Here is a 20,181-nt window from a genome sequence, read left to right on the forward strand (position 1 = left end):
GTCGAAGATTTCGTTTCACACCCGTGTACAGCATCGGGAAAAGGCTCTTTTTCCAAGTAGTCTTTTCCGCTAATGTGCCGTTGCCGCACTATTTGCTGCCTGCTTGCTTATGTGTGCTACAGTGCATTAGTCTCCGCAAGTGGACGAATAGTGTTTCGTTCTGAAACTCTACTTCAGATGTATCTTATCAGCTCAAGTACGATGAGACTCGAGAGTGTGTTAAATGTGCTAAAAGAAGAGCAGTCGCGTCAAAACTCCGAATAATCGAAGCAGAGAATCTCAACAGGTTTTCTGACTAAGCAGCTGTCGATCCGCCCCGCCTCTTGCTTGCGAAAGCGATTTCTAATGTGCTCTGTTGAAGTAACGAAAGCGTTTTTGCCGAATAGAAAAATGTCAGGTATATCCACGCTGCGTCGGCGTTGTTGTTGCCTGAATAACATGCGAAGCAAACTATCCGATTTATCTGCTACGTGAGGAGGCTTAAAAAGAATAATAATGATCTGAAGAATGGCACTACGATTTTTGTACAATGCGTATTCATCATCTTTGCTGACGAAAACACCGTAAGAAAATAGCTCGCAACTCTTCTGTGCCGCCCAAATTCTCTGTTTTTTTTTTTTATATACTCTCATGTCAAAGTCGCTGAAATCAGGTATCTGTTGATTTCGTTCACCTGTTTCTTCGCGCCACTTACCGCGAAGAAATTGTCTGTCCTTAATAACATCTATTAATATCGCTAGTTTGTAGCGTATTGGAATGTCAAGCTTCTTACAAAGACTCAAAAGTGGCGCTAGTGTGGTAGACAATAATGCCCCACCAGACAGCGCTGGGGTAGTGATACGCAAGTTAGAGAAGAAGGTGCTTTCTCAGCCGGCAGACCAGCTTGGCATTACATTTGGCAACGATGCCGAAGTAACTCGTGTCACTCCTCGATCCGCGGCGGCGGCAGCAAATATTCCAGTCGGTTTCATGATTTTTGACGTTAACGGCGACTACGTCGAAAATGAAAACCAGTTTATCGAAGCGGCGCGCAAAAACGTTAACCTCGTAATCAAACTACAGAGTACAGCAGGAATATCAGAACTCATAGCACGCGTTTTACGTGATGAGGAAATGCGTGCTAGCGGTGAAATAAGCGAATCGGCGATTAATTTTGATGAGCTGTTGCGCACGACCCCACGATTCAATTTTTTGTCAGGTGACCATCCGATATTTCTTCGATACAACAGACGACTTAAACAAGCTATGCAAGCAGCTGCGTTAATTGCGCAACGAACGCAAGAAGCAGAGCTCCAACGACAGAAGGAAATAAAGGAGCGCATGAGGAAGGCTCTGGAGGAAGAGCAAGCAGCCCAAAAGAAGAAAGAGGAGCAGGAAGAGGCCGAACGAATGAGAAAGAACGCATCTCCGTCGTCGGAGTCGTTTCTCAACAGCGAGCCATTTCTTCGAATTATTAGGGACGAAAGCGAATTCGGTCAATTTGATCGTGAGACAAATAAGACGGAAGCAGCACCTGTTGTTGACGAAAAACCATCAATTGAAATTAGCGGTAACCTTCTCGAAGAAGCACTTGCTGCGCCGGAAGTAGAGCCACCTACACTTGCACCAACCGATGGGGTCACACCAGCTTCTGCTGAAGAACTGCTCGCACTGGTCGGAATCCCTACAGATTTACCTCCTCCACTGACGCCTTCTCCGATTCCGACGACAGTAGCTACACCAGCTCCACAAGCTGAGGAAACAGTGAGCTACGTTACCCTTCCCGCAGAAGGATATACGCTCTGCTCAGGCGAGAAAGTAATTAGCGTTATCAAACGACGGACTGGACCCATTCCACCGCCACCGCCGGGCAAGCCTCCGACGATGAACACCGTTGTGATGAACACAGTCAATGCCGCACCTGCGAAACTACAAATTAGAGCGGAGCAATCGGTAAAAAAATACTTCCCGAGCGAACGACGGTATAGCGACAGGAAGCGATCGAGATCACCGGCATCAATTCGACGCTACGAAAGGCGTCACTCTTCGCGAGATGAGTCACATCGTCACCACCACCACAGCTCGCCGTCACGTAGAGATCACCGGAATTCTCGGCCCTCGAGGCATCGAAGGTAACTATTCTAAACTGAATTCGTTACCACAGAACGGATTTAAAAATGTAGTTTCTGGGCTGTTTTTCGGAGAGCTTTTTCTGCTCTTCATGAACAGCGGGTGAGAACATAGTCGAACAATGAAAACAGAATCGTGGATTGATTTTTGTGAAAGCAGACAGTAAACTACTGATTCTGAAAAGCCCCCTTTTACGATCTTTTTTTTTCTATTTGTCAACATAAAGAAAGACGATGCAATTTCTCCTTGAAATCTCTGATCATTTTTGATCTTTTTTTATGTGAGCTCTTCTCTTTTCCGCCTTACTGAAGTTTTCTATTTCATTTTAGAGCGTCGCATGTTTTCAACTCTGGTGTTCTCCATATCTATATATATCTATATTTCGCTGATGTGAGTGTGTTTGGTTCAGGCATAGATTGTCATTTGTGCAATTTGAAGTTAAGCGATTAAACGGATGGCAGATGTATAACAATAACCAAAAAAAGTAGTTTCATCGTGTTGTTTTGTTGACAGGTTGGACACAAGGAGAGCTACGTTGAGAAATTCAATGCTGTTTGCTGCAGTTCGCAATTAAGTATTGTGAGGCTTTATTACGGAGAGATCCATAACATGATACTGATACGGTTGCTGAAACTGCAATCTCTTTTGTAAATTGTATGCTTCTGTTGGATTCAGCTCGCTTTTAGATGCGGGTCTGCAACAAAGCAAATTTCTCAACGAGATGATCTATCTGCATCTTAGGTATACACATGCTTTTACTAGAAAGCAACAATAATAGTGGCGTTTACGGGGTTCTAACGCGCAACAGAAACTCTTTCTCTCTCTTTTTCGCCTTTTTTTCTTCTGTGGCTGTTGCATGTTTTGCTGGTTATTTGGAGATCCGTACAAGCGAGCAAGATAATACATTGGAAATCGCAGGTGCATTGTGCTTTTTTTTTTCACGGCGTCTCTTCGTGTAGGCCGATAATTGACTTTTGAACAAACGAACGGTAGACGAATACTTGCTGAAGCAAATAGACTCTTCTTTCCTTTTTCTTCTGCGTTTTCTTGATTGTTATTCGATTAGTTTTATGTTCAATTCTCATTTGTCTTCTTTTTAGTGCACACTGAGCGGCCCAAATCCATTAACATATATATTTTTATTAGACGTATGAAGATGGCGGAGTATCAGCGCTGCCCTCGTTGCACTCATTCAGAAATTCGGGCAGTAGGCGTGGATTGTCCAATTTGCTTCAAGGAACAGCGAGCTAAAATGCAATCAGCCGGAAATGCCTATATGTTGCAAAAGGCACAGGAGAGTCTTGAAAGTCGTCGCGCACCGTTTCACATGTATAGGAACTACACGCGCAACGTGGCAACAGCCAATAGTCATCAAGACAGCGATGAACGAATTTATGCGCACCGCAATCTTCCTTTGCTGCGGAACAGCGGGCTTACCAAGCGCATCATAAACAATGAGAACTTTTCTACTCAACGCATGAAACCCTTGCAGAAAGCAGGAGCGATTTGTCTATGTCCTCTTGAATCGTTACCGACATCATCTCAACCGATCAAAGCTGACGAGACAGAGGTTTTCTTCGACGATGAGCCGCGTCGCGAATCGAAATACGTGTTTCTTAACGGTGATATTTACCGAGGGAAGGAGCCTTTGCCGGAGGACCGTGTAATATACGGGATCGATTCGCCGATGGCCTCCGTGCACTCAGCCGTGAGAGAGGCTGTTAAACCGTCTGCCTCCACGAAGGTGCTGCCCTCCGAAGAAGCGCATGCTGCGGACAGTCCTACGGATCGAACGAAACGGAGTCGGTCTGCCTCGCGGCGCAGCAACCTAGGAGGCGAGGAAGAGCGTACTGACAAAGTTCCTTCAGGATCTTATCGCAACTTTTTCTCGTTATCTGGCCGTTGCTATCGCGTGATTGAGGTAGGTCGCACTGCACCGAAGCCCTCAGCCAAGAAGGCGAATCAGCAGTCTTTTCTGCCGGAGGCGGTACGACGCAGTGAAGCAGCAAGAGACGGTGAACAGCAGGGTCAACGTACATCGCACCGCTCATCCGGGCATTCGCGCAATGCCCCGCACAGCGAGAAGGGCAAAGCCAAAGAGTATGACAAACGCGTGTCCAATGACCCGAATGACAAGCCTAAAATTGTGCCACAAAAGCCCACGAAAACGCGCGATGGGCGCCGACAATCTAGAAGACGTGATGAAGGTCGCAAGGATACCCGACGGATTTCGCCAACTCGTGAAAAGCAGTTCTCCCGCCGCTCTCCGAGTCGTTTCGACGACGCTGACGATAATGAGCGTCTTCCACCGATCTCAAGAGACCGGTATTGGAGAAACCGCTCTCCATCGTTCCAGCACGTTCGTAAACACAGTAGCGACAATGCTGGTAGAAGGGGAGGTGAGGTGAATTCTCGAAACGACGAACACAAACGGCGGCACCCCGACTCAATGGACTCGGCCGATGCGTTGTCCCCTTACTCACGATCTCACCGAGACGACGATTTCGTACCCTCCAAAAGCGGCAACCGCAGCGGAAGAGAGTCTGACTGCGTCGTAACCGACGGGTCTGGACGTCCCAGAAACAGACCGCGCAAGAGGCGCGTAGGCAGGAAGCAGCGTGGTCGAAGGCACTCCCCCTCCCTTTCAAGCGGCTCGAGCGGGAAGGATGTATACAATGACCGCCGGCGTGCAGCGCGGCATGGCCGTGATCGAGAAAGCGACACGGATTCGGAGTGGTCGGAGGTGGCGGAGGACTTTTTGTGGTCCATGGTGCGCAGCGACTCCGCGCTGTCGTCGTCAACTCTGTCTTCCACATCAGACGGGTCCAGCACGTCGTCGTCGTCAACGGAGCACGAGAGGTCGCGAGGGCAGCGTCATCGCCGAGGTGGTCGAGGCCGCCGCTCCTCCTTTTCCAGCTCCGCCTCCGCTTCCAACAGCGATAAAGCCGTTAGGCGCAGTCACCATCCCAAACGCAATAGCGGACACCACGCAAGCGATAAGAGCAAGCGCACCAAGAACGCGCGTCCATCCCCACGATTGTCGTCATCCGCGTCCATCTCCCAATCTGCCTCCACCTCCATCCCCACACACCGTCCAGAGAGTGGGGTGGACCGGCCCCACCAAAGCGGCTCCTTGTCCCCGCTGCTTCCACATGACAGCCGTTCCTCGTCCCCGCCTCGTCCGCCGGTGGTGCACGCGGTACGTCCGCCGCTCCCCACCGGCCTGCTGCCTCCCTTCACCGAGGAGATGATTCCCAGCACGCGATACGAGCCTGCCTGCCCTTCCCCTGTTGCTCACATGCCGCAGCCGCCGTTATCGGAGGTGACGGCGGCGGAGCAGGCGAACGAAAAGGAGGAGAAAACTGCAGCGGGCGGTACGGATGGCTGCATCAGTCGTGAGACGAGGCAGCCATGGACGGCGGAAGAGGTGGCCTCCGCCGCCAACCCGCTGCGGCGCGCTTATGAAGAGATCCCCGCGGAGCCGCTGCTGCTGACGCACTTCAACGACCTACGGCGCCCTTCCATAACGTCCTCCCTACCCGTGTGCAGTCCTTCCAATGCGCCACAGACTCTCCCTCCACGTGAGCACGACTCTGTCTTGCCCGCCTTGCCCTCTGGTGCACCATACGATTTGGACTCCATTGCAGCGTACGTGCTGCGCGTCATTTGCGACCGTCTTGGCGGCGAAGGGACTCGGTACGGTGGCCTTCCAGGCCCCCCACTCCCACCGCAGGAGACGGAGGCTGCGCACGCCGCAAGCACGGCTGAGAAAGAGGCGGAGGAGCAGCGACTGGCGCAGGAAAAGGCGGCAGCGGCGCAGCGACGACGGGCGGAGCTGCTGCGGCTGCATCAATTGCTGCGTGAAGTACAAGAGGAACTGCGTTACTTCCAAGAAGCGAAGATGCCGCTGGACAGCCTCACGTCGTCGCTGAAGTTTGCTTCTGCCCAAGTGAGCGAATTTGCTGAGAACGACGCGATGCGGTCGGACTTGGACGAGTCGGCTACGTCGCCCAAGTTTCCCGGCAATATTGTTGCCGACTCCAGCACGCTTGTCTACGTCGATGGCGAGCAGAAGCTCCCACGCTTGTCGAAGGGTGGGCACGACGCGAACGTATCCGATCTAGAGGTGGACATGGCAACTCTGGAGCGTCTTCTCAAGGAGCTCCGCGATCGCCGCACGAAGCACGAAGCGCGTCTTCGCGAATTGGAAGTAGCAGCAGCAGCAAAGGCAGCAGCAGCAAAGGAAGCAGCAGCAGCAGCAGAGGAGGAGGAGAGGAGGAAATCAAAGGAGGAGGCGGAGCAGCGGCAAAGAAAGGCCGTCGAGGAGGAGGCCGCGGCGCGTGCGCTGCAGGCGCAACAACAGATGCAGGAAGTTGCCGCGTTAGTGGCGCAGGAGGCAAACACGCGTACCATCATTGCGAGAGAGGAGAAGTTCACCTACGACCAGCTCGTCGCCTACGCCGCCACCTCACAAGACGAGAGCCGTCGACGCGCCATCGCCGCCCAAGAAGCGCGGTTCGACAACGAATGTACGGATCTGCTCGAGGCAGAGCTGGACGCCCGAGCCAACATCGCTGCGATGGCGGCGGAGGAAGCGGAGGATTTCTGGGATGTAGCGGCACAGTTGTGGCAGGCCGCGGCGGAGGAAGCGGAAGAAGCCGCGGCGGCGGAAGAGGCGAAGGCGGAGGCGGAGCGCGAGCGCCTGGAGCAGGAGGCCGCCACCGAGGCAGAGCAAGCGGCACGGCGCAAGAGTGCAGCGTGGCAGGCGGCACAGGCAGAGGAGGAGGCGCGCCTTCAAGCCGAAATTCTGGAAATAGAGGCCGCCGCCGCGAACGCCGCACGGCAGCGCCAAGAGAGTCAAGAGAGCCACGGCACGGAGAAGAAGGGCAACAGGAAGTGGAGTATGCCGCGCACGTCTATCAAGGGCAGACGGGTGCAGTCCAACCTAATTCCAGGTCAGATACTGGACGTGTCCGAGGAAAGTGGAAAGATACGCCTCGTGGGCGACCCCCACATCGAGGCAGTCGTGGCACGGATGCGCGAGCGCCGGCGTGCGGACCGCATGCGGCAGGAGCGTCTCGCCTCCGCCATGCTCCGCTCGCCGGTCACCAAACCCGGCCGCTCCCCCAGAGTCGCTGGCCCTCCGCCGTCCAACCGTGAACCGTCGACGGTGCGCATCAGCGTCGCTGGGAATGGGGTGGCGCCCCAGGTGCGGAAGAGTGGCCAAGGCGCGAGCCGAGCCACGTCGCGACGCTCTGTTACTTCCTCACGCAGTCGCAACTCTGTCGGGGCCGGCAACGGCCGGCTCGACCAGGCGGATCGGGGCGAGATCCCGCCCTCGCGCGGTCGTCTGCAGAGTGAGTCAAGCTTCGTGGCTGACGCCGCGCTCGACTTGGAGGTGGAGGGGCAGCATGTGGGGACGCCGTATAAGACACGCAGCCGCGCCTCCTCCATTGCCTCGGCGGGTGTGCCGCACATGGGTGGCGTCTTTACCGCCGCCACGCCACACAAGAGCCGCTTCCCCGACGACGAAACGGACGCCTTGACCAGCTCCAACATTTTGGAGGTGGAGTGAAACTTTTCCCCCCTCGATGAACTCTCCTTTTTATTTTTATTTTTCTCTTCCCGCTCACCTTTTATTGTTATTACTACTGTTTAATTTAGAGTGTGATGTATATTTAGAGTCCTTTTTTCTTTTAGTGCTTCTGTATCTGTACTGCATGACCTCTCTCTCTATTTATATATATTTATTCGTATCACGGATGTATTATTGAAGCGTTTCAAGTCGACGGAAGGCAGGTTCTTTTGTTGCGTTGCTTTTCCCTCACGTGCCTCTCTCTTTCTTTTTTTTTTTTCATTTTGGCTTCACTGTCACTTCGGTTTAACTACGTCTTTTCCGCGATTTCTTTGCTTACTGCGACTCGATTCGTGTATGGTGCCAGCGTGTTGTTCACCGTGACTGCGAGGTGGAGACTGCGCCACCCCCGACACCGTGTTCTCAAACCCCGTCTACGCAGAACCGAGGTGTTCTTTTTCTCCTTTTCACCCGTATCAACGGACTTTTAAGCCTTTGGAAAATACAGAAGAGCGAAAGGCGAATAACATTTTTTCTTCTTCTTTTATACGCCCCCATTGAGGAGTTATGATTCATGCACGTCTCTTTCTTCTCGAGCTGTTCATCGTAATAACACATGTTTTTCTTTTTTACATTTTCTCCCTGATGTATTTGCCCACCTAATTATATATTTTTATTTGGTTCTTGTGTAGTCGTTTCTTCACGTTTCAGTCTTTTGCTGTGTACTCCAGCTGCTGTTTTCAGTGTCTTCTTTGGCAGTGGTTCTGCCTCCCCTCCATGACTTATTTATAAACATTTACCCAAGTTTTTTTTTCTCCCCTTCGCAATCGACGCTTTGCTCGAAGAGCAAAATCAATGAGTAGAGGCCGTTTCCTTTTTCTTGTAAATGCCGTCTCACGCGAACGAAGTTGATTTCCTAGAGAAACAGGCAAAACTGAGCACACACACGCACACACACACACACACATCTTTTATTCTCTTGGGCACTGAGGAAAGGAGAGATAATGAAACGAACCGATATATCTCTCTGCCAAGGCGCCCCTTCGTTGTCGTCTGGAAAGATCAGAGTGATGTCTTTTATGAGTATGTCTGTATGTTTGGTATGCGGCCGCTCACTTGAGAATTAAGCCGTTTGCTGTTATGCACCGGATCAGGACGGCTTTTTCTGTTGTTGTCGCCTCTACACGAAAGTGGTCATCAACACATATTCTGACGACAGCGCCGCACACAAACTTCTCTGTTTACTTCGCTTACCCTCAACGCAATCTTTTTCTTTCTTCGTCGTTTGTATACATTCGGCGCACCGTGCGTTGAAACCAACATTCACGGGGCACATGCGGGCTGTAGCGACGCGCTTGGGTGCTGGCCGAATACCGCGCTGTATTAACCTTGTGTAGTACTACGCCTGACGCCCCATCTTGTGGTATCGGGTCATTCTCTTTCTGTTGACAGCGCAATACATGCTTTCGAGCGAGAACTGCTTCCCTACCTGATGCGCGGAGGTTTTGGACGGTACCGCTACGAGCGGCCCCAACCTGGTCTGCAAATCCACTCCTACGAGGACGCGCTCTACCCACCTCGGGCCTACCGATACCACATCCAACAAGCGGCTGCCCCGGCCGTGGCAACGCGCGGCGCGAGTCACCTCGGAAGTGGCGGTGCCGAGGTGACCACCACCGCCATCGTTCTGCCCACCATCGACGCTGATGCGGCGTGCGGGCCGTTTTTGAAGAGCAGCACCAGCAACGTGGCCACGGGCAATGCATCTGCCGTGTCAGCCCCCTCCTCCTCATCCTCTCTCGGCTACCTCGGCCGTTCCACCACCGCCTCAGCGTCAAACAGCGCGGCGGGGATTGGTGTTCACTCAGTGGAAGTGGAGCGCCGCCCACCGCCGCGGCTGCGGTACTTCTTCGACTGCTTTGTACCGGATGAAGACGGCGCAGACGTGCAGTCGATGGTGGAGGTGTGCCGGCATGCGGAGCTGCTGAATCCGTTTCACTACCGTGAGTTGTGGGGCGGCATGGACGGCGCGGTGGCGATGGCGTCTGCCACGGCGGAAGCCACCAGCGTCATCGCAGGCACTGTGAAGGCGGAACCAGAACGAGAAGAAGAGGAGGGCGGCACGCCGTTGAATGGCCGGGGCACCGACGCTTCCGACGCATTGCGGCCCCCCGAGCACGCTGTCAAGCACGCAGCGAAGGTGGCAAAGACATCCACCGCGACCACCCGCGCCGCACAACACGCCCTCCAGCGCACCCTCGCCGCGTTGGGTGTACCTGCGGAGTTGAGCTCCATGGTGCTGCTCGCCGCCCGCGTCCCACCCGGCGGGCGTCTCACTCGCAAGCAGGAGAAGCTGCTGCGATTGCGCCATCAGCGCCGCCCCGCCCCGCCACGGCCAATACGCCGCGGCGCGAAGGTCTTCCTGCCCGCCCACGTCCTCTTGGCGACCAGCGGTGGTGGGGGCGTGGGGGCGGAGGTGTACGGTCTCGACGGTGTAGAGGCGACGGGCGGGCTGATCGATGTGACGGCTGCGGGGCCGCGTGTGCTCCGTGTGAAGCGGGCCGCAGCAGCGGCGGCGCACCAACGCGGCGGGGTGTTTGGCGCGGTTGATGGCGGCCTGACTGGCGACGACCACTCGCGTGGTGGTGGCCGGGCGGCTGCCGCCTCGACGCTGTTGAGCGGCTCTGCCTTTGACGATGACGATGACGAGGAAGAGAAGAGCACGATGGGCCGCGGCGGTCGCCGGGCTGGCGGGAAGCACGGCCGCGGTGGCGGAGGCGACGAGGAGGAGGGCGGCGTGGATGAGGGCGACATCCCGCTAATTGCGTCCGGGCGGTGGGGTCCGCTGGGAAGTGCAGGGACTGCTGGTGGAAACGGCGCTGGTGTGATTGCTGTGGGGCAGCTGGACGAGGAGGGGGAAGAGGACAGTGATGAGGAGGATGACCTGTCCACTGGTATGGCGGACGACGACGACGATGACGCGAACTTCAGCAGCGACGGCGGCGATGACAACGACAGCTTCGGCGGCGGCGGTGGGGATGACGGCAACGATGGCTATTAAGTTCGCGGTGTGCGCTGGTGCGTCGACAACACCGGAAAAGAAGGGTTTCTGGAAGGACAGGGCGACGTTGAGTGTCGTGCGGGCTCGTCTATGGAGCACCGCTACATGCAATAAGCACCAAAAGGCAAATTAAAAAAAGATCGGTCTAGTGTACGAAAACAAGGTACTTCGGAAAGAACACATGAAGAGCCACTTTAAGAGTCCTCCCTCGAGGTCCCCCCCTCCCCCATCGAGAATAAAGGACTTCATTTCTTCAAGAAGAAACATCTTTTAAAGAATAATTAAAAAAATATTATTTGCAAAGATCAAGACGTTTTGATGCTGCTTCTCTCCGGCAAGGAATGCCGTTTTTTCTTTTTCAAGTGTCACAGTGAAGCGCTTACGATGTGTAGCGGCGTTGAGGATGGAGTACGTGTTGGTGTGTGGTGTTTCTCTCTCCGTGCTTGCCGTCGAATGAGTTCTCTTGTCTTCATCTTCCTTTCTAACTTTCTGCTTCCAATCATCTCGCTTCTCTCTCGCTTCTCTCTCGCTTCTCTCTCGCTTCTTTTTTTTCTTTTACTCGAAACAATTATTCTTATTCGCGTGCGCGAATAAATTGAACGCGGCAATCATTGCCGTTCTCTACTCCTCCTCCTCCTCCTCCATGCACGCGCCTGCACTGCTCCAAAAAGAATCCATCATGAGCGCCAAGGCTCCCAAGCTCTTCAACAAGTGGTCGTACGAGGGCCTCGAGACGTCGGAGGTGGCCCTGCGCGACCACATCTCCACGACGGCCTCGTACGTGCCGCACACGTCTGGCCGCTGGCAGAAGCGCCGCTTCCACAAGGCCCGCATGCCGATCGTTGAGCGCCTGGCCAACGGCCTGATGTTCAAGGGTCGCGGCAACGGCCGCAAGCTGCAGGCTGCCCGCCTGCTGAAGCACACGCTGGAGATCATCGCCCTGCTGACGGACGAGAACCCCCTGCGCGTGGTGGTGGACGCCGTGTCGAAGGGTGCGCCGCGTGAGGACTCGACCCGCGTCGGCTCCGGTGGTGTCGTGCGCCGCCAGGCCGTCGATGTGTCGCCCATGCGCCGCGTGAACGAGGCCATCTACCAGATGTGCAAGGGTGCGCGCGAGGCTGCCTTCCGCAACCTCAAGACGCTGCCGGAGTGCCTGGCTGATGAGATCGTGAACGCGTCCAAGGGTAGCTCGAACTCGTACGCCATCAAGAAGAAGGATGAGGTGGAGCGTGTCGCGAAGGCGAACCGGTAAGCACCGCATCGTGGTTTGCCGTTGGAGCTGCACCTCACGTGCTCACAGCTGAAGGATTCTCGTGATCTTACCCTTTTTGCTTCGGTTCTTTTCCTTTATTACTTGACGAGCAGGTGCAGTTAACTGCACTCAATGAAAATGAAAGCCGTGCTGCACTCCTTCGAGTGAGGTGACATTGCTCTGCTAGTCAAAGGATGAAGGGCTCCATGACGGGGGCTTGAAGGGGAAGATCAACCACTTTCTTAATGGCTTCGTTTTATTTCTTTTTTCTCTCTCTCTATCATTTTTATCCAAAATACTAATAATAGTAAAAGTATAATGGGGTTTCACCTCGATGGGCCGAAACAGTGCACATTCCATGTGTGACCTGTGCATGTCGTTGTTATTGGGATGTACTCGGTGATGCTGTTGCTGAGTGGATCGCGCAGCCACTGCGCACGCGCGATTGCGGTCAACGGTGCGCGAAGGTGAAAAGGACGCTCTTTCTATCGTGACCATCGAAGACTTCGAGTTTACAGCGTTGTGTTGCGGCGCACGAGCAGCAACAGTGAAAAGCGAGAAGAGCCGACATCATGAGAGTCACAATGCGCACTACTTCACCACTGCCTCCCATGAATCAACACACACACACATACCTTCACGCTTCAATTTTTCTTTCTACTGCTTCTCTTCTCTCCCGCTCTCGACTGTGGTATCTTCTCATTATTAAATGTGCGTTTTCTTTGTCACGTACCCACACATGTTTTGTATGGGTATTCGAATGCCCATTTCACCCTCGTGACTCCATCGCGCTCACACGCACCACGTGATCAAAACACCAACTCTTCACCCTTTTACCGAAGAGGATTCGACAAGGGATATCATGAGCGCCAAGGCTCCCAAGCTCTTCAACAAGTGGTCTTACGAGGGCCTCGAGACGTCGGAGGTGGCCCTGCGCGACCACATCTCCACGACGGCCTCGTACGTGCCGCACACGTCTGGCCGCTGGCAGAAGCGCCGCTTCCACAAGGCCCGCATGCCGATCGTTGAGCGCCTGGCCAACGGCCTGATGTTCAAGGGTCGCGGCAACGGCCGCAAGCTGCAGGCTGCCCGCCTGCTGAAGCACACGCTGGAGATCATCGCCCTGCTGACGGACGAGAACCCCCTGCGCGTGGTGGTGGACGCCGTGTCGAAGGGTGCGCCGCGTGAGGACTCGACCCGCGTCGGCTCCGGTGGTGTCGTGCGCCGCCAGGCCGTCGATGTGTCGCCCATGCGCCGCGTGAACGAGGCCATCTACCAGATGTGCAAGGGTGCGCGCGAGGCTGCCTTCCGCAACCTCAAGACGCTGCCGGAGTGCCTGGCTGATGAGATCGTGAACGCGTCCAAGGGTAGCTCGAACTCGTACGCCATCAAGAAGAAGGATGAGGTGGAGCGTGTCGCGAAGGCGAACCGGTAAGCACCGCGCCGTAGTGCTGTGCTGCTGCTTTTTCTCGGGGGGGGGGGGGCAGGATTGCGTCTCCCCGGGTGCTGCAGCGGTCGCGGACTTCTTTCTTTCACGGAAAGCAGCGAATTTAGGAGCGAGCGGAGGTGGAAGAGCGGTGGGGGAGAAACATCGTTCTGTTCTTCTCTCTGTTAAAAAGGAAAAATGCCGCTTGCGATTTAGGGGTGCTGCGCGTTTACGCTGTCTCTCCCCTCCTAGGTCCTCCGCAACATCTTCCTGTTTCCTGTGGTGACATCTCTCAGTCCTTTTTTTTCCTGTCATTTCTGTTTTCTTTTCAGTTTAAGCAAACACACACTCAGCACAAACCGCAGCGTCGTCTGCAACGGTGCGTCAAGCCGGACGGTCAGTGCTAGTGTCGACGAGGTACGGAAGAACACGCCACTGCCGTTTGACTCCCTTCGAGGTTGGCGAAGCGAAATGAGGGGGTCATGGAAGAAAGAAGGTGTAGTCTCGGTGGGTCTCCACACGCAGACGTGCCCCCCTTTTTTCTGTGCTGCCCTCCGAGGGCGTTGAATGTGTTCTTCTCTTTCTTTCGTTTCATGCGCCGTAGAACCTCCCGCGTGCACGGTGCGCGTACGTGAATGCCGGACGTGCAGGCGCCAATGCCAGCGCTGTATCAATGCATTCCGCTCTTCGTGTCAACTCCCGCCCCTCTCTCTCTCTTCTCGTTGCTGCCTTTTCCGTTTCGAATAACAACGGTAAATGAATGTAAGCCGAAGCGGGGTTTTTTTTTTTCAAAAAGGCAAATTTGCCTTATTTCTCGTTCGACTTGCTGCGCCAACAGCAGCAACAACAAATAGCCGGGTAAGGTACAACTTGAAGTAAAAACAAGGGCAAGACAGACAGCAAATATATATACGAAGTTTGCCCACGTGGAATAGCGGTGCAATGAACCGGCTGTACGCCAAGAAGTCGGCTCAGCAAGATCGCCTGGCGCAGCTTAGCGATGACAACGCTTTTGTGGACGTTGAGGCCGCGTTGAAGCGCATGGGCGAGGACGCCTTGTTGGAGACCTCCACCCCGCAGCGAAACATCAAGACACCGTCATCGCCCTACGATGCAGCTGGAAAGCCAAATGAATCAAAAAGTGGGGGTGTCTGGCCCGCAAAGCGCGCGTTCGCCAGCCGCGGTGGGGGAGCCTCGAAAGACGCCCTCCTGAACGGTGCACGGGTGCCGCTTACGGGGAGTCTGCTGGAGCAGCACAAGGCGTACCTGGCCTCTGTCCGTGCCGCAGCGGAGGAGATATCGGAATTGAGCAGCAGTTCGGACTCCGACGTTGGCGATGAAGGCGGCGGGGAAGCCGTGGGTGGTGGTGCCAACGAGGGAAAGCGCCGGCGGCCCAAGGCGAGTCTGTCCAAACACAAAGGGTCGCAACAGCAGCGGCGCGGCGTGGGAAAGAGCTTGCCGGAGTCGACCTCCTCGTCGGTGGCCTCTCCGGTGTCGGTGGCAGAGCCCGTCGCGGCGGTTTCCGTGCTGTCTGTGAAGACGGAAGGGGCGGAGGGCGCTGCTGCGGCGACACGCACCCGCAAGCGTCTGCGAGGAGACGTGGGCCTTACTGCGGTCAAACACGAAGGAGTTGACACACACAACGAGGCTGCGGTGGCGCCGACAGGGGACCGCGCTCTCCGTTCGTCGCTTCACGCTGATAGTGCCGCAGAGGAGGATGGTGGCGGAGCAGCATCGCCCGCGCTCGTCGCAAAGCTGCACGCACAGCTCTGCTTGATCGAGCAGTGGCGCCGCACGGTGCTGGACAACCCACCTCAGATTATCAACGGTGTCCTGTCCCCTCAGCCATACGCGCCGTGGACCGCAACGTCCCCCACCGGTTCCGCCGACGCCGACACGAAGTCCAACAAAGTGAGTAGTAACGCAGCGAATACAACTAATCCTAGCCTTCTCGACGACTGGATGAGGGAGGGCAAGCATGGCGTCTGGGCGGAGGCGGTTGTGCCGTACCCTCTGCTGCAGGTGTACAGTCTGTGCCCCAGCTACGAGGCCCTCACGGCGGCACCAGTGAGCCGGCGACACGTGGAGTGTGTCCGATGCAGCGACGACACCGACGGCGCAGAGGAATGCACGAACGCATTCGCATCGCTTCCCCTGTCGCACGTGCCGCCGTCATCGTCACGTTCCGCCAAACGCGCGTCCTCTGCGCATTCTTCGGTGGATCAACCTCCGTCGCCCATTCAAACAGTGGACGTTGCAGGGGTGTCCGTTGCGATCCCCGTCACCCACCGGCGACGCCACGCGTTGGAGAGACGCAGTGTCCGCCTGCACCGCCCAGCAGCCTTCCTTGACTTCAAAAACGTCGGCAACACTGCTGCCACCACGGCGAGCACAGCGCCGACCAACGGGGACGGGGTGCAGGGGGCGTATCAGCACCATTTATGCTCGGTGTGCATGCTGCCCGCGTCGTACCGCTGTGTGCGGTGTCGGGTGGCGCTGTTCTGCTCCATCGAGTGCCACGTCGTGCACGACGCCACGCGGTGTTTGAAGTTTACGGTGTAGTGAGCAGTTAATAATAAAAAAAGAGAAAAACAGAAGAGGTGTTGGACACAAAGTCCCTCTTTTCTTCTTCTTTGCGCCGTCGATAAGAGGCCGCACGCGAGGGATAGCACACCAGTTCCGTTTCTTGACTCCACTTGTACACCTCTTCGTAAGCTGCTATATATATTTCCTGTGTGTGCTCGAGAATCTCCTCTCTCGTTTAAGCAGCCACAAGAAAGAAAAAGGCATCACCCCTATATCTGTGTATATATATATAACGGAAACGATCTTTGTGCGTCTCCGTTTCATCTTTGCTCTTTGCAAAGCCTCTTCATCACGCGTGGGCGCTTGCCGTTGGGTACACCGCAATGTGCGCTGGCCGAACCAGTCTTCTTTATATCGCGTCGAGCAGAGTATCAACTCTTTGTTGGGAAAACAAAATGATATAATAATCACACGACGTAGCGTCTTGATGATTTCCGGGCGAAGACGGTGCCTTTTTCCCCCTTGGCGCGTTGTCTACTGCCTTCTCTGAAGTCAAACCACCAATAGGCCAACAACTCATCTTTCCCTCCTATGCTCCTTCCTTTTTTTTTTATGTTGACATCTTGGGGTTTTTGCGTGCGCACGCATGTCTGCACACAACAATGATTTTGTTTTCCTCAGTGGCGCAGCCGAGCACGAATCGAATCTTTCGCTGTCGCGTAACAAGGCTAGCACAACGAACGTTTCCTCTCTCCCGTTGAAAAAATAAAGAAGAAGAGAGGTCATCTACCGCTTTGTTGCAGTTGACGTATCGCAAAGCTGCTTCAGCAAAGGATATATATATATTTTCTCTTCTTCTCTTCTTCTCTTTTTTTCCGCTGCGTAGACTCACAAACTGAAATATATATATTCGAATTAAAGAAAGGGGGTGGACACGACGGGGTCTCCCTCTGTGCTGCGCACCTCTCTCTCTCTTTTCGTTGTTATCGTGCCCCTTTTCATCGCTCAAAGCCTTTCTTACTGTCTTTTGCACACTGCACGAGGAAGGAAGGGAAGTACACTATATACATATATATATATATATACATATACACACACCAACGTAAATGCCTGTTTACGTTTCCGGTGCGGCGTACTTCAACCGCGGCTTCGATGCCGCCATGGTGAGGGAAGACCTGTCCAGCCAAAACGAGCCGCGCCAGCTGTCTGCGCTGTACCAAGTCACCGCCTACATGATGATGGGCAAGGACATGTCGAGCCTCTTCAACGAGGTCTCCGCGCTCACCTCGAGCACGAGCCCGACGATGAAGCGGCTCGCGTACTTCTACCTCATTGAGAACAGTCGAATCCAGCCAGAGCGGACGGTGCTGCAGGCCGGGACGCTGGTGAAAGACACCCTGCACGACTCCCCGTTGGTGCGCGGCGCGGGGCTGCGTGCCATGACGAACATCCAGCTGCCCATGATGGCTGACTTCCACTCCGGGCCGTTGCACCGGTGTCTGGAGGACTCGTCCGCCTATGTGCGCCGTATTGCCGCGATGGGGGTGCTGAAGCAGTACGTCGCAGCCTCCAACGTGTCGGCCGAGTCGGACATCCTAGACAAGTTCACCACCCTGCTGCAGGACTCGAACGCGGCCGTGGTGGCGGTGGCGGTGCGGGCGATGCTGGAGTTGCAGTACCGCAACGCCCCCGTCTCCTACATTGGCGCCATCCTGAACGCGCGCAGCCACTTGATCGCTCTGTTACCGGAGGGCAGTGAGTGGACGAAGGTGTATCTGCTGGAGGGCATCGCCCTGCACATGATGTGGGAGTGCCACGAAGCGGTGTACGAGCTGCATCCCACGAGCGGAGACGGCAACGCCCTCAGCCGCCGACAGACATCAACGGTTTCATCGCAGACGAGTCGTGGAGCCGCGGAGTCGACGACGGCGGCGCTGCAGCGACAGTTAACCGGCGCTGCGAACGATGAGGCGAGCGAGTTCGACCACCACCGTGACGCGTACCTGACGGCGGGCGAGGAGACGCTCGCGCTGGTGATGCCGCTGCTGCAGTACGCCAGCCCCGTCGTCGTCCTCAGCGTCGTGCGCGCGGTGGCGCTCTTCCTCCATTCCATCCACGAGCCCCGCCTGCACGTGCCGGAGGGGACGCAGAGGCGGCTGATGGACCGGTACGCCGCGCCGCTTATCCAGTCGCTCGTTGTGCTGCTGGAGGCGCCGCGGTTTGAGATGCGCTACGTGATGCTGCGCAACGTCCGCCAGTTCCTCACGCCGGTATTCGCCCCGTTCTTCTCCGCTCACCTCAGCAAATTTCTCGTCAAGTTCGAAGATCCAATATACATTAAAATGGAGAAGCTGAACCTGCTGGTGCGGCTGGCGAACAACGAGAACGGTAGCCGGGTGCTGGGCGAGCTGATGGTGTACGCCCGCGAAGCCGACGCCGAGCTCGTGCGCACGGCCGTCAACGCGATCGGTGCGCTGGCCACCATGCTGCCGGGCCTCTCCACGGAGTGCGTGCGGCAGCTCGGCACCCTCATCGCCACACGTGTGCCGCGCCTGGTAGAGAACACGGTGGTGGTGGTGCAGATGGTGCTCCGCTGCTACCCCGGTAAGTTTACGGAAATCCTTCGCCCCCTGTGCGATTCCTTGACGATTCTCGAGGCGACGGAGGCACGCGCGGCGGTGGCCTGGGTGCTGGGCGAGTACCCCAACAGCGTCTCAGACGCCGTGACGGAGTACCTGTCCGTGCTGGTGAACCAGTTCATGGAGCAGCCGCGCCTCGTGCAGTACGCAACCATGACGGCGTTGGCAAAGCTGTACCTGCACGGCGCGAAGGCTAACGCGCCGCAGCGCACCGCGGCCACCACCGAAGCCTTGGCGATGCTGGAGAAGGTGCTGGGGGACTGCACCAACTCTTACTTCCCCGACCTGCGCGATCGCGCCCTCTTTTATTGGCGCGTCATCGCCCTCGACATCGACGTCGCGAAGCGCGTGATGGCCGCGACGGAGGGCGCAAAGCTGAACGCGTCGCTCTGGGATGAGCTCGGCTTTCACGCTGCACTGCACAGCAGCACAGGAAACGGTGGTGGTGGTGGTGGTGGAGGCGGCAATCTGCACGACCTCGGCTCGCTGGCCTCCGTCGCGGCTCAGCCGCTGCGGCTGCTGCTGGGCGACGCCGTGATCGGCAACTCGACGAAGAACCTAACCGGCGTGGACGACGATGACGATGACGAAAATGTTGAGGAGGCCGCCGATGCTGTGGCTGCTGCTGCGACGGTGAAAGGCCCTGTCAGCAGCAGCGGCGGCCGTAACTCCCCGACTACGGCAAACAACCCGCCAAACCCAACGCCCAACGCTGCGGGCGGCGGGGAGGCGACTAGCTACACGATCGTTCTTGCCTCTGCCCAGGGCAACGGCGTGCAGGTGGAGATGATGTGGTCGCAAATGGGCTCGAAGCTGATCCTGTCCTCCCGGCTGCGCATCGTGCCAGGCGAGGACCATGTCCGCCACACTCGCGTCCTGACGATGCAGATCAACTGGAACATGTTTGGCATGGGTGTCGCGCAGGTCTTCCCGACAACGGTGCTCGACGCCGAGGACAAGCCGGCGGAGGTGAGCGTGGTGGTCGCCTGCAATAACCAAAAGGCCCCGACGCCGGAGATCCAGGTGGCGATTGAGTTTGAGTTTATCGGCGTCCGCTACGTTGTGGCGCCGCCCATTCCCCCTCCCTTCCTGCTGCTGCCCGCGACTGGCTGCGAGGCGGCCTTCTTTGTGGAGCAGTGGGACAATCTGCCCTACCCGGTCTGGACGATGCCGCCTCAGCTGCGTGAGTTGAAGTGCGACCCGACGCGGCTGACGACAAACGTGCTCCGCGTGTACTGCCTGAACCTCGTCCACCGACGCGAGATTACGGAGAAGAACCTCGTTGTCCTGCTCTTGTACTGCGAAACTATCGGCCACGAGCGTTTGCTGGCGCAGGCGACGTTCAACTTGAAGGGGAATGCGATGATCGGCCTCACCATCCGCTCCACGGACGCGCCGGTGGCCGCCTACGTGGGCGAGTTTATCATGTCTTCGCTGTGCCCTGTTTCACAGGATTGATGGGGGCACCCCAGTGAGAAAAATCGACTGGTGCCGGCGTCGTTGTTGCACCGCAGTGTTCCACTGTCTGCTCTAGAGCATCGCGTGCCAACTGTTTGAGGCGTTCGAGGTGCCTTTTTTCCCGCCCCCCCCCCC

General features: G+C 56.1%; 7 protein-coding genes across 8 annotated transcripts; all 7 read left to right on the plus strand.

Moving 5' to 3' along the window:
• Positions 1-637: 637 nt before the first annotated feature.
• On the plus strand, positions 638-2,115 carry ABB37_07391 (hypothetical protein; the record flags this gene model as incomplete). The annotated part of the gene is made up of 1 exon (XM_015806015.1): positions 638-2,115. The coding sequence occupies exon 1, from the start codon at positions 757-759 to the stop codon at positions 2,113-2,115; it is 1,359 nt and encodes a 452-aa protein (XP_015655492.1). The 5' UTR covers positions 638-756.
• Positions 2,116-2,985: 870 nt separating this feature from the next.
• ABB37_07392 (hypothetical protein) lies at positions 2,986-7,684 on the plus strand (the record flags this gene model as incomplete). The annotated part of the gene is made up of 1 exon (XM_015806016.1): positions 2,986-7,684. Exon 1 carries the CDS (start codon positions 3,266-3,268, stop codon positions 7,682-7,684), a length of 4,419 nt encoding a protein of 1,472 aa, XP_015655493.1. The 5' UTR covers positions 2,986-3,265.
• A 1,345-nt stretch (positions 7,685-9,029) lies between these two features.
• ABB37_07393 (hypothetical protein) lies at positions 9,030-10,745 on the plus strand (the record flags this gene model as incomplete). Its single annotated transcript, XM_015806017.1, has 1 exon — positions 9,030-10,745. Exon 1 carries the CDS (start codon positions 9,177-9,179, stop codon positions 10,743-10,745), a length of 1,569 nt encoding a protein of 522 aa, XP_015655494.1. The 5' UTR covers positions 9,030-9,176.
• A 642-nt stretch (positions 10,746-11,387) lies between these two features.
• ABB37_07394 (putative mitochondrial 40S ribosomal protein S5) lies at positions 11,388-11,997 on the plus strand (the record flags this gene model as incomplete). The annotated part of the gene is made up of 1 exon (XM_015806018.1): positions 11,388-11,997. The coding sequence occupies exon 1, from the start codon at positions 11,425-11,427 to the stop codon at positions 11,995-11,997; it is 573 nt and encodes a 190-aa protein (XP_015655495.1). The 5' UTR covers positions 11,388-11,424.
• Positions 11,998-12,837: 840 nt separating this feature from the next.
• On the plus strand, positions 12,838-13,432 carry ABB37_07395 (putative mitochondrial 40S ribosomal protein S5; the record flags this gene model as incomplete). Of its 2 annotated transcripts, none has more annotated exons than XM_015806019.1 (1): positions 12,838-13,432. In XM_015806019.1, exon 1 carries the CDS (start codon positions 12,860-12,862, stop codon positions 13,430-13,432), a length of 573 nt encoding a protein of 190 aa, XP_015655496.1. In that variant the 5' UTR covers positions 12,838-12,859. The 2 variants fall into 2 exon arrangements, with proteins under 2 accessions (XP_015655496.1, XP_015655497.1); XM_015806020.1 differs by having other exon boundaries at positions 12,840-13,432.
• Positions 13,433-14,188: 756 nt separating this feature from the next.
• Positions 14,189-15,985, plus strand: ABB37_07396 (hypothetical protein; the record flags this gene model as incomplete). Its single annotated transcript, XM_015806021.1, has 1 exon — positions 14,189-15,985. Exon 1 carries the CDS (start codon positions 14,366-14,368, stop codon positions 15,983-15,985), a length of 1,620 nt encoding a protein of 539 aa, XP_015655498.1. The 5' UTR covers positions 14,189-14,365.
• Positions 15,986-16,628: 643 nt separating this feature from the next.
• On the plus strand, positions 16,629-20,046 carry ABB37_07397 (adaptin-related protein-like protein; the record flags this gene model as incomplete). The annotated part of the gene is made up of 1 exon (XM_015806022.1): positions 16,629-20,046. Exon 1 carries the CDS (start codon positions 17,056-17,058, stop codon positions 20,044-20,046), a length of 2,991 nt encoding a protein of 996 aa, XP_015655499.1. The 5' UTR covers positions 16,629-17,055.
• Positions 20,047-20,181: the final 135 nt, after the last annotated feature.

The sequence above is a fragment of the Leptomonas pyrrhocoris genome (genome assembly GCF_001293395.1).
Source record: "Leptomonas pyrrhocoris isolate H10 chromosome Unknown, whole genome shotgun sequence".
Classification (NCBI taxonomy): domain Eukaryota; phylum Euglenozoa; class Kinetoplastea; order Trypanosomatida; family Trypanosomatidae; genus Leptomonas; species Leptomonas pyrrhocoris.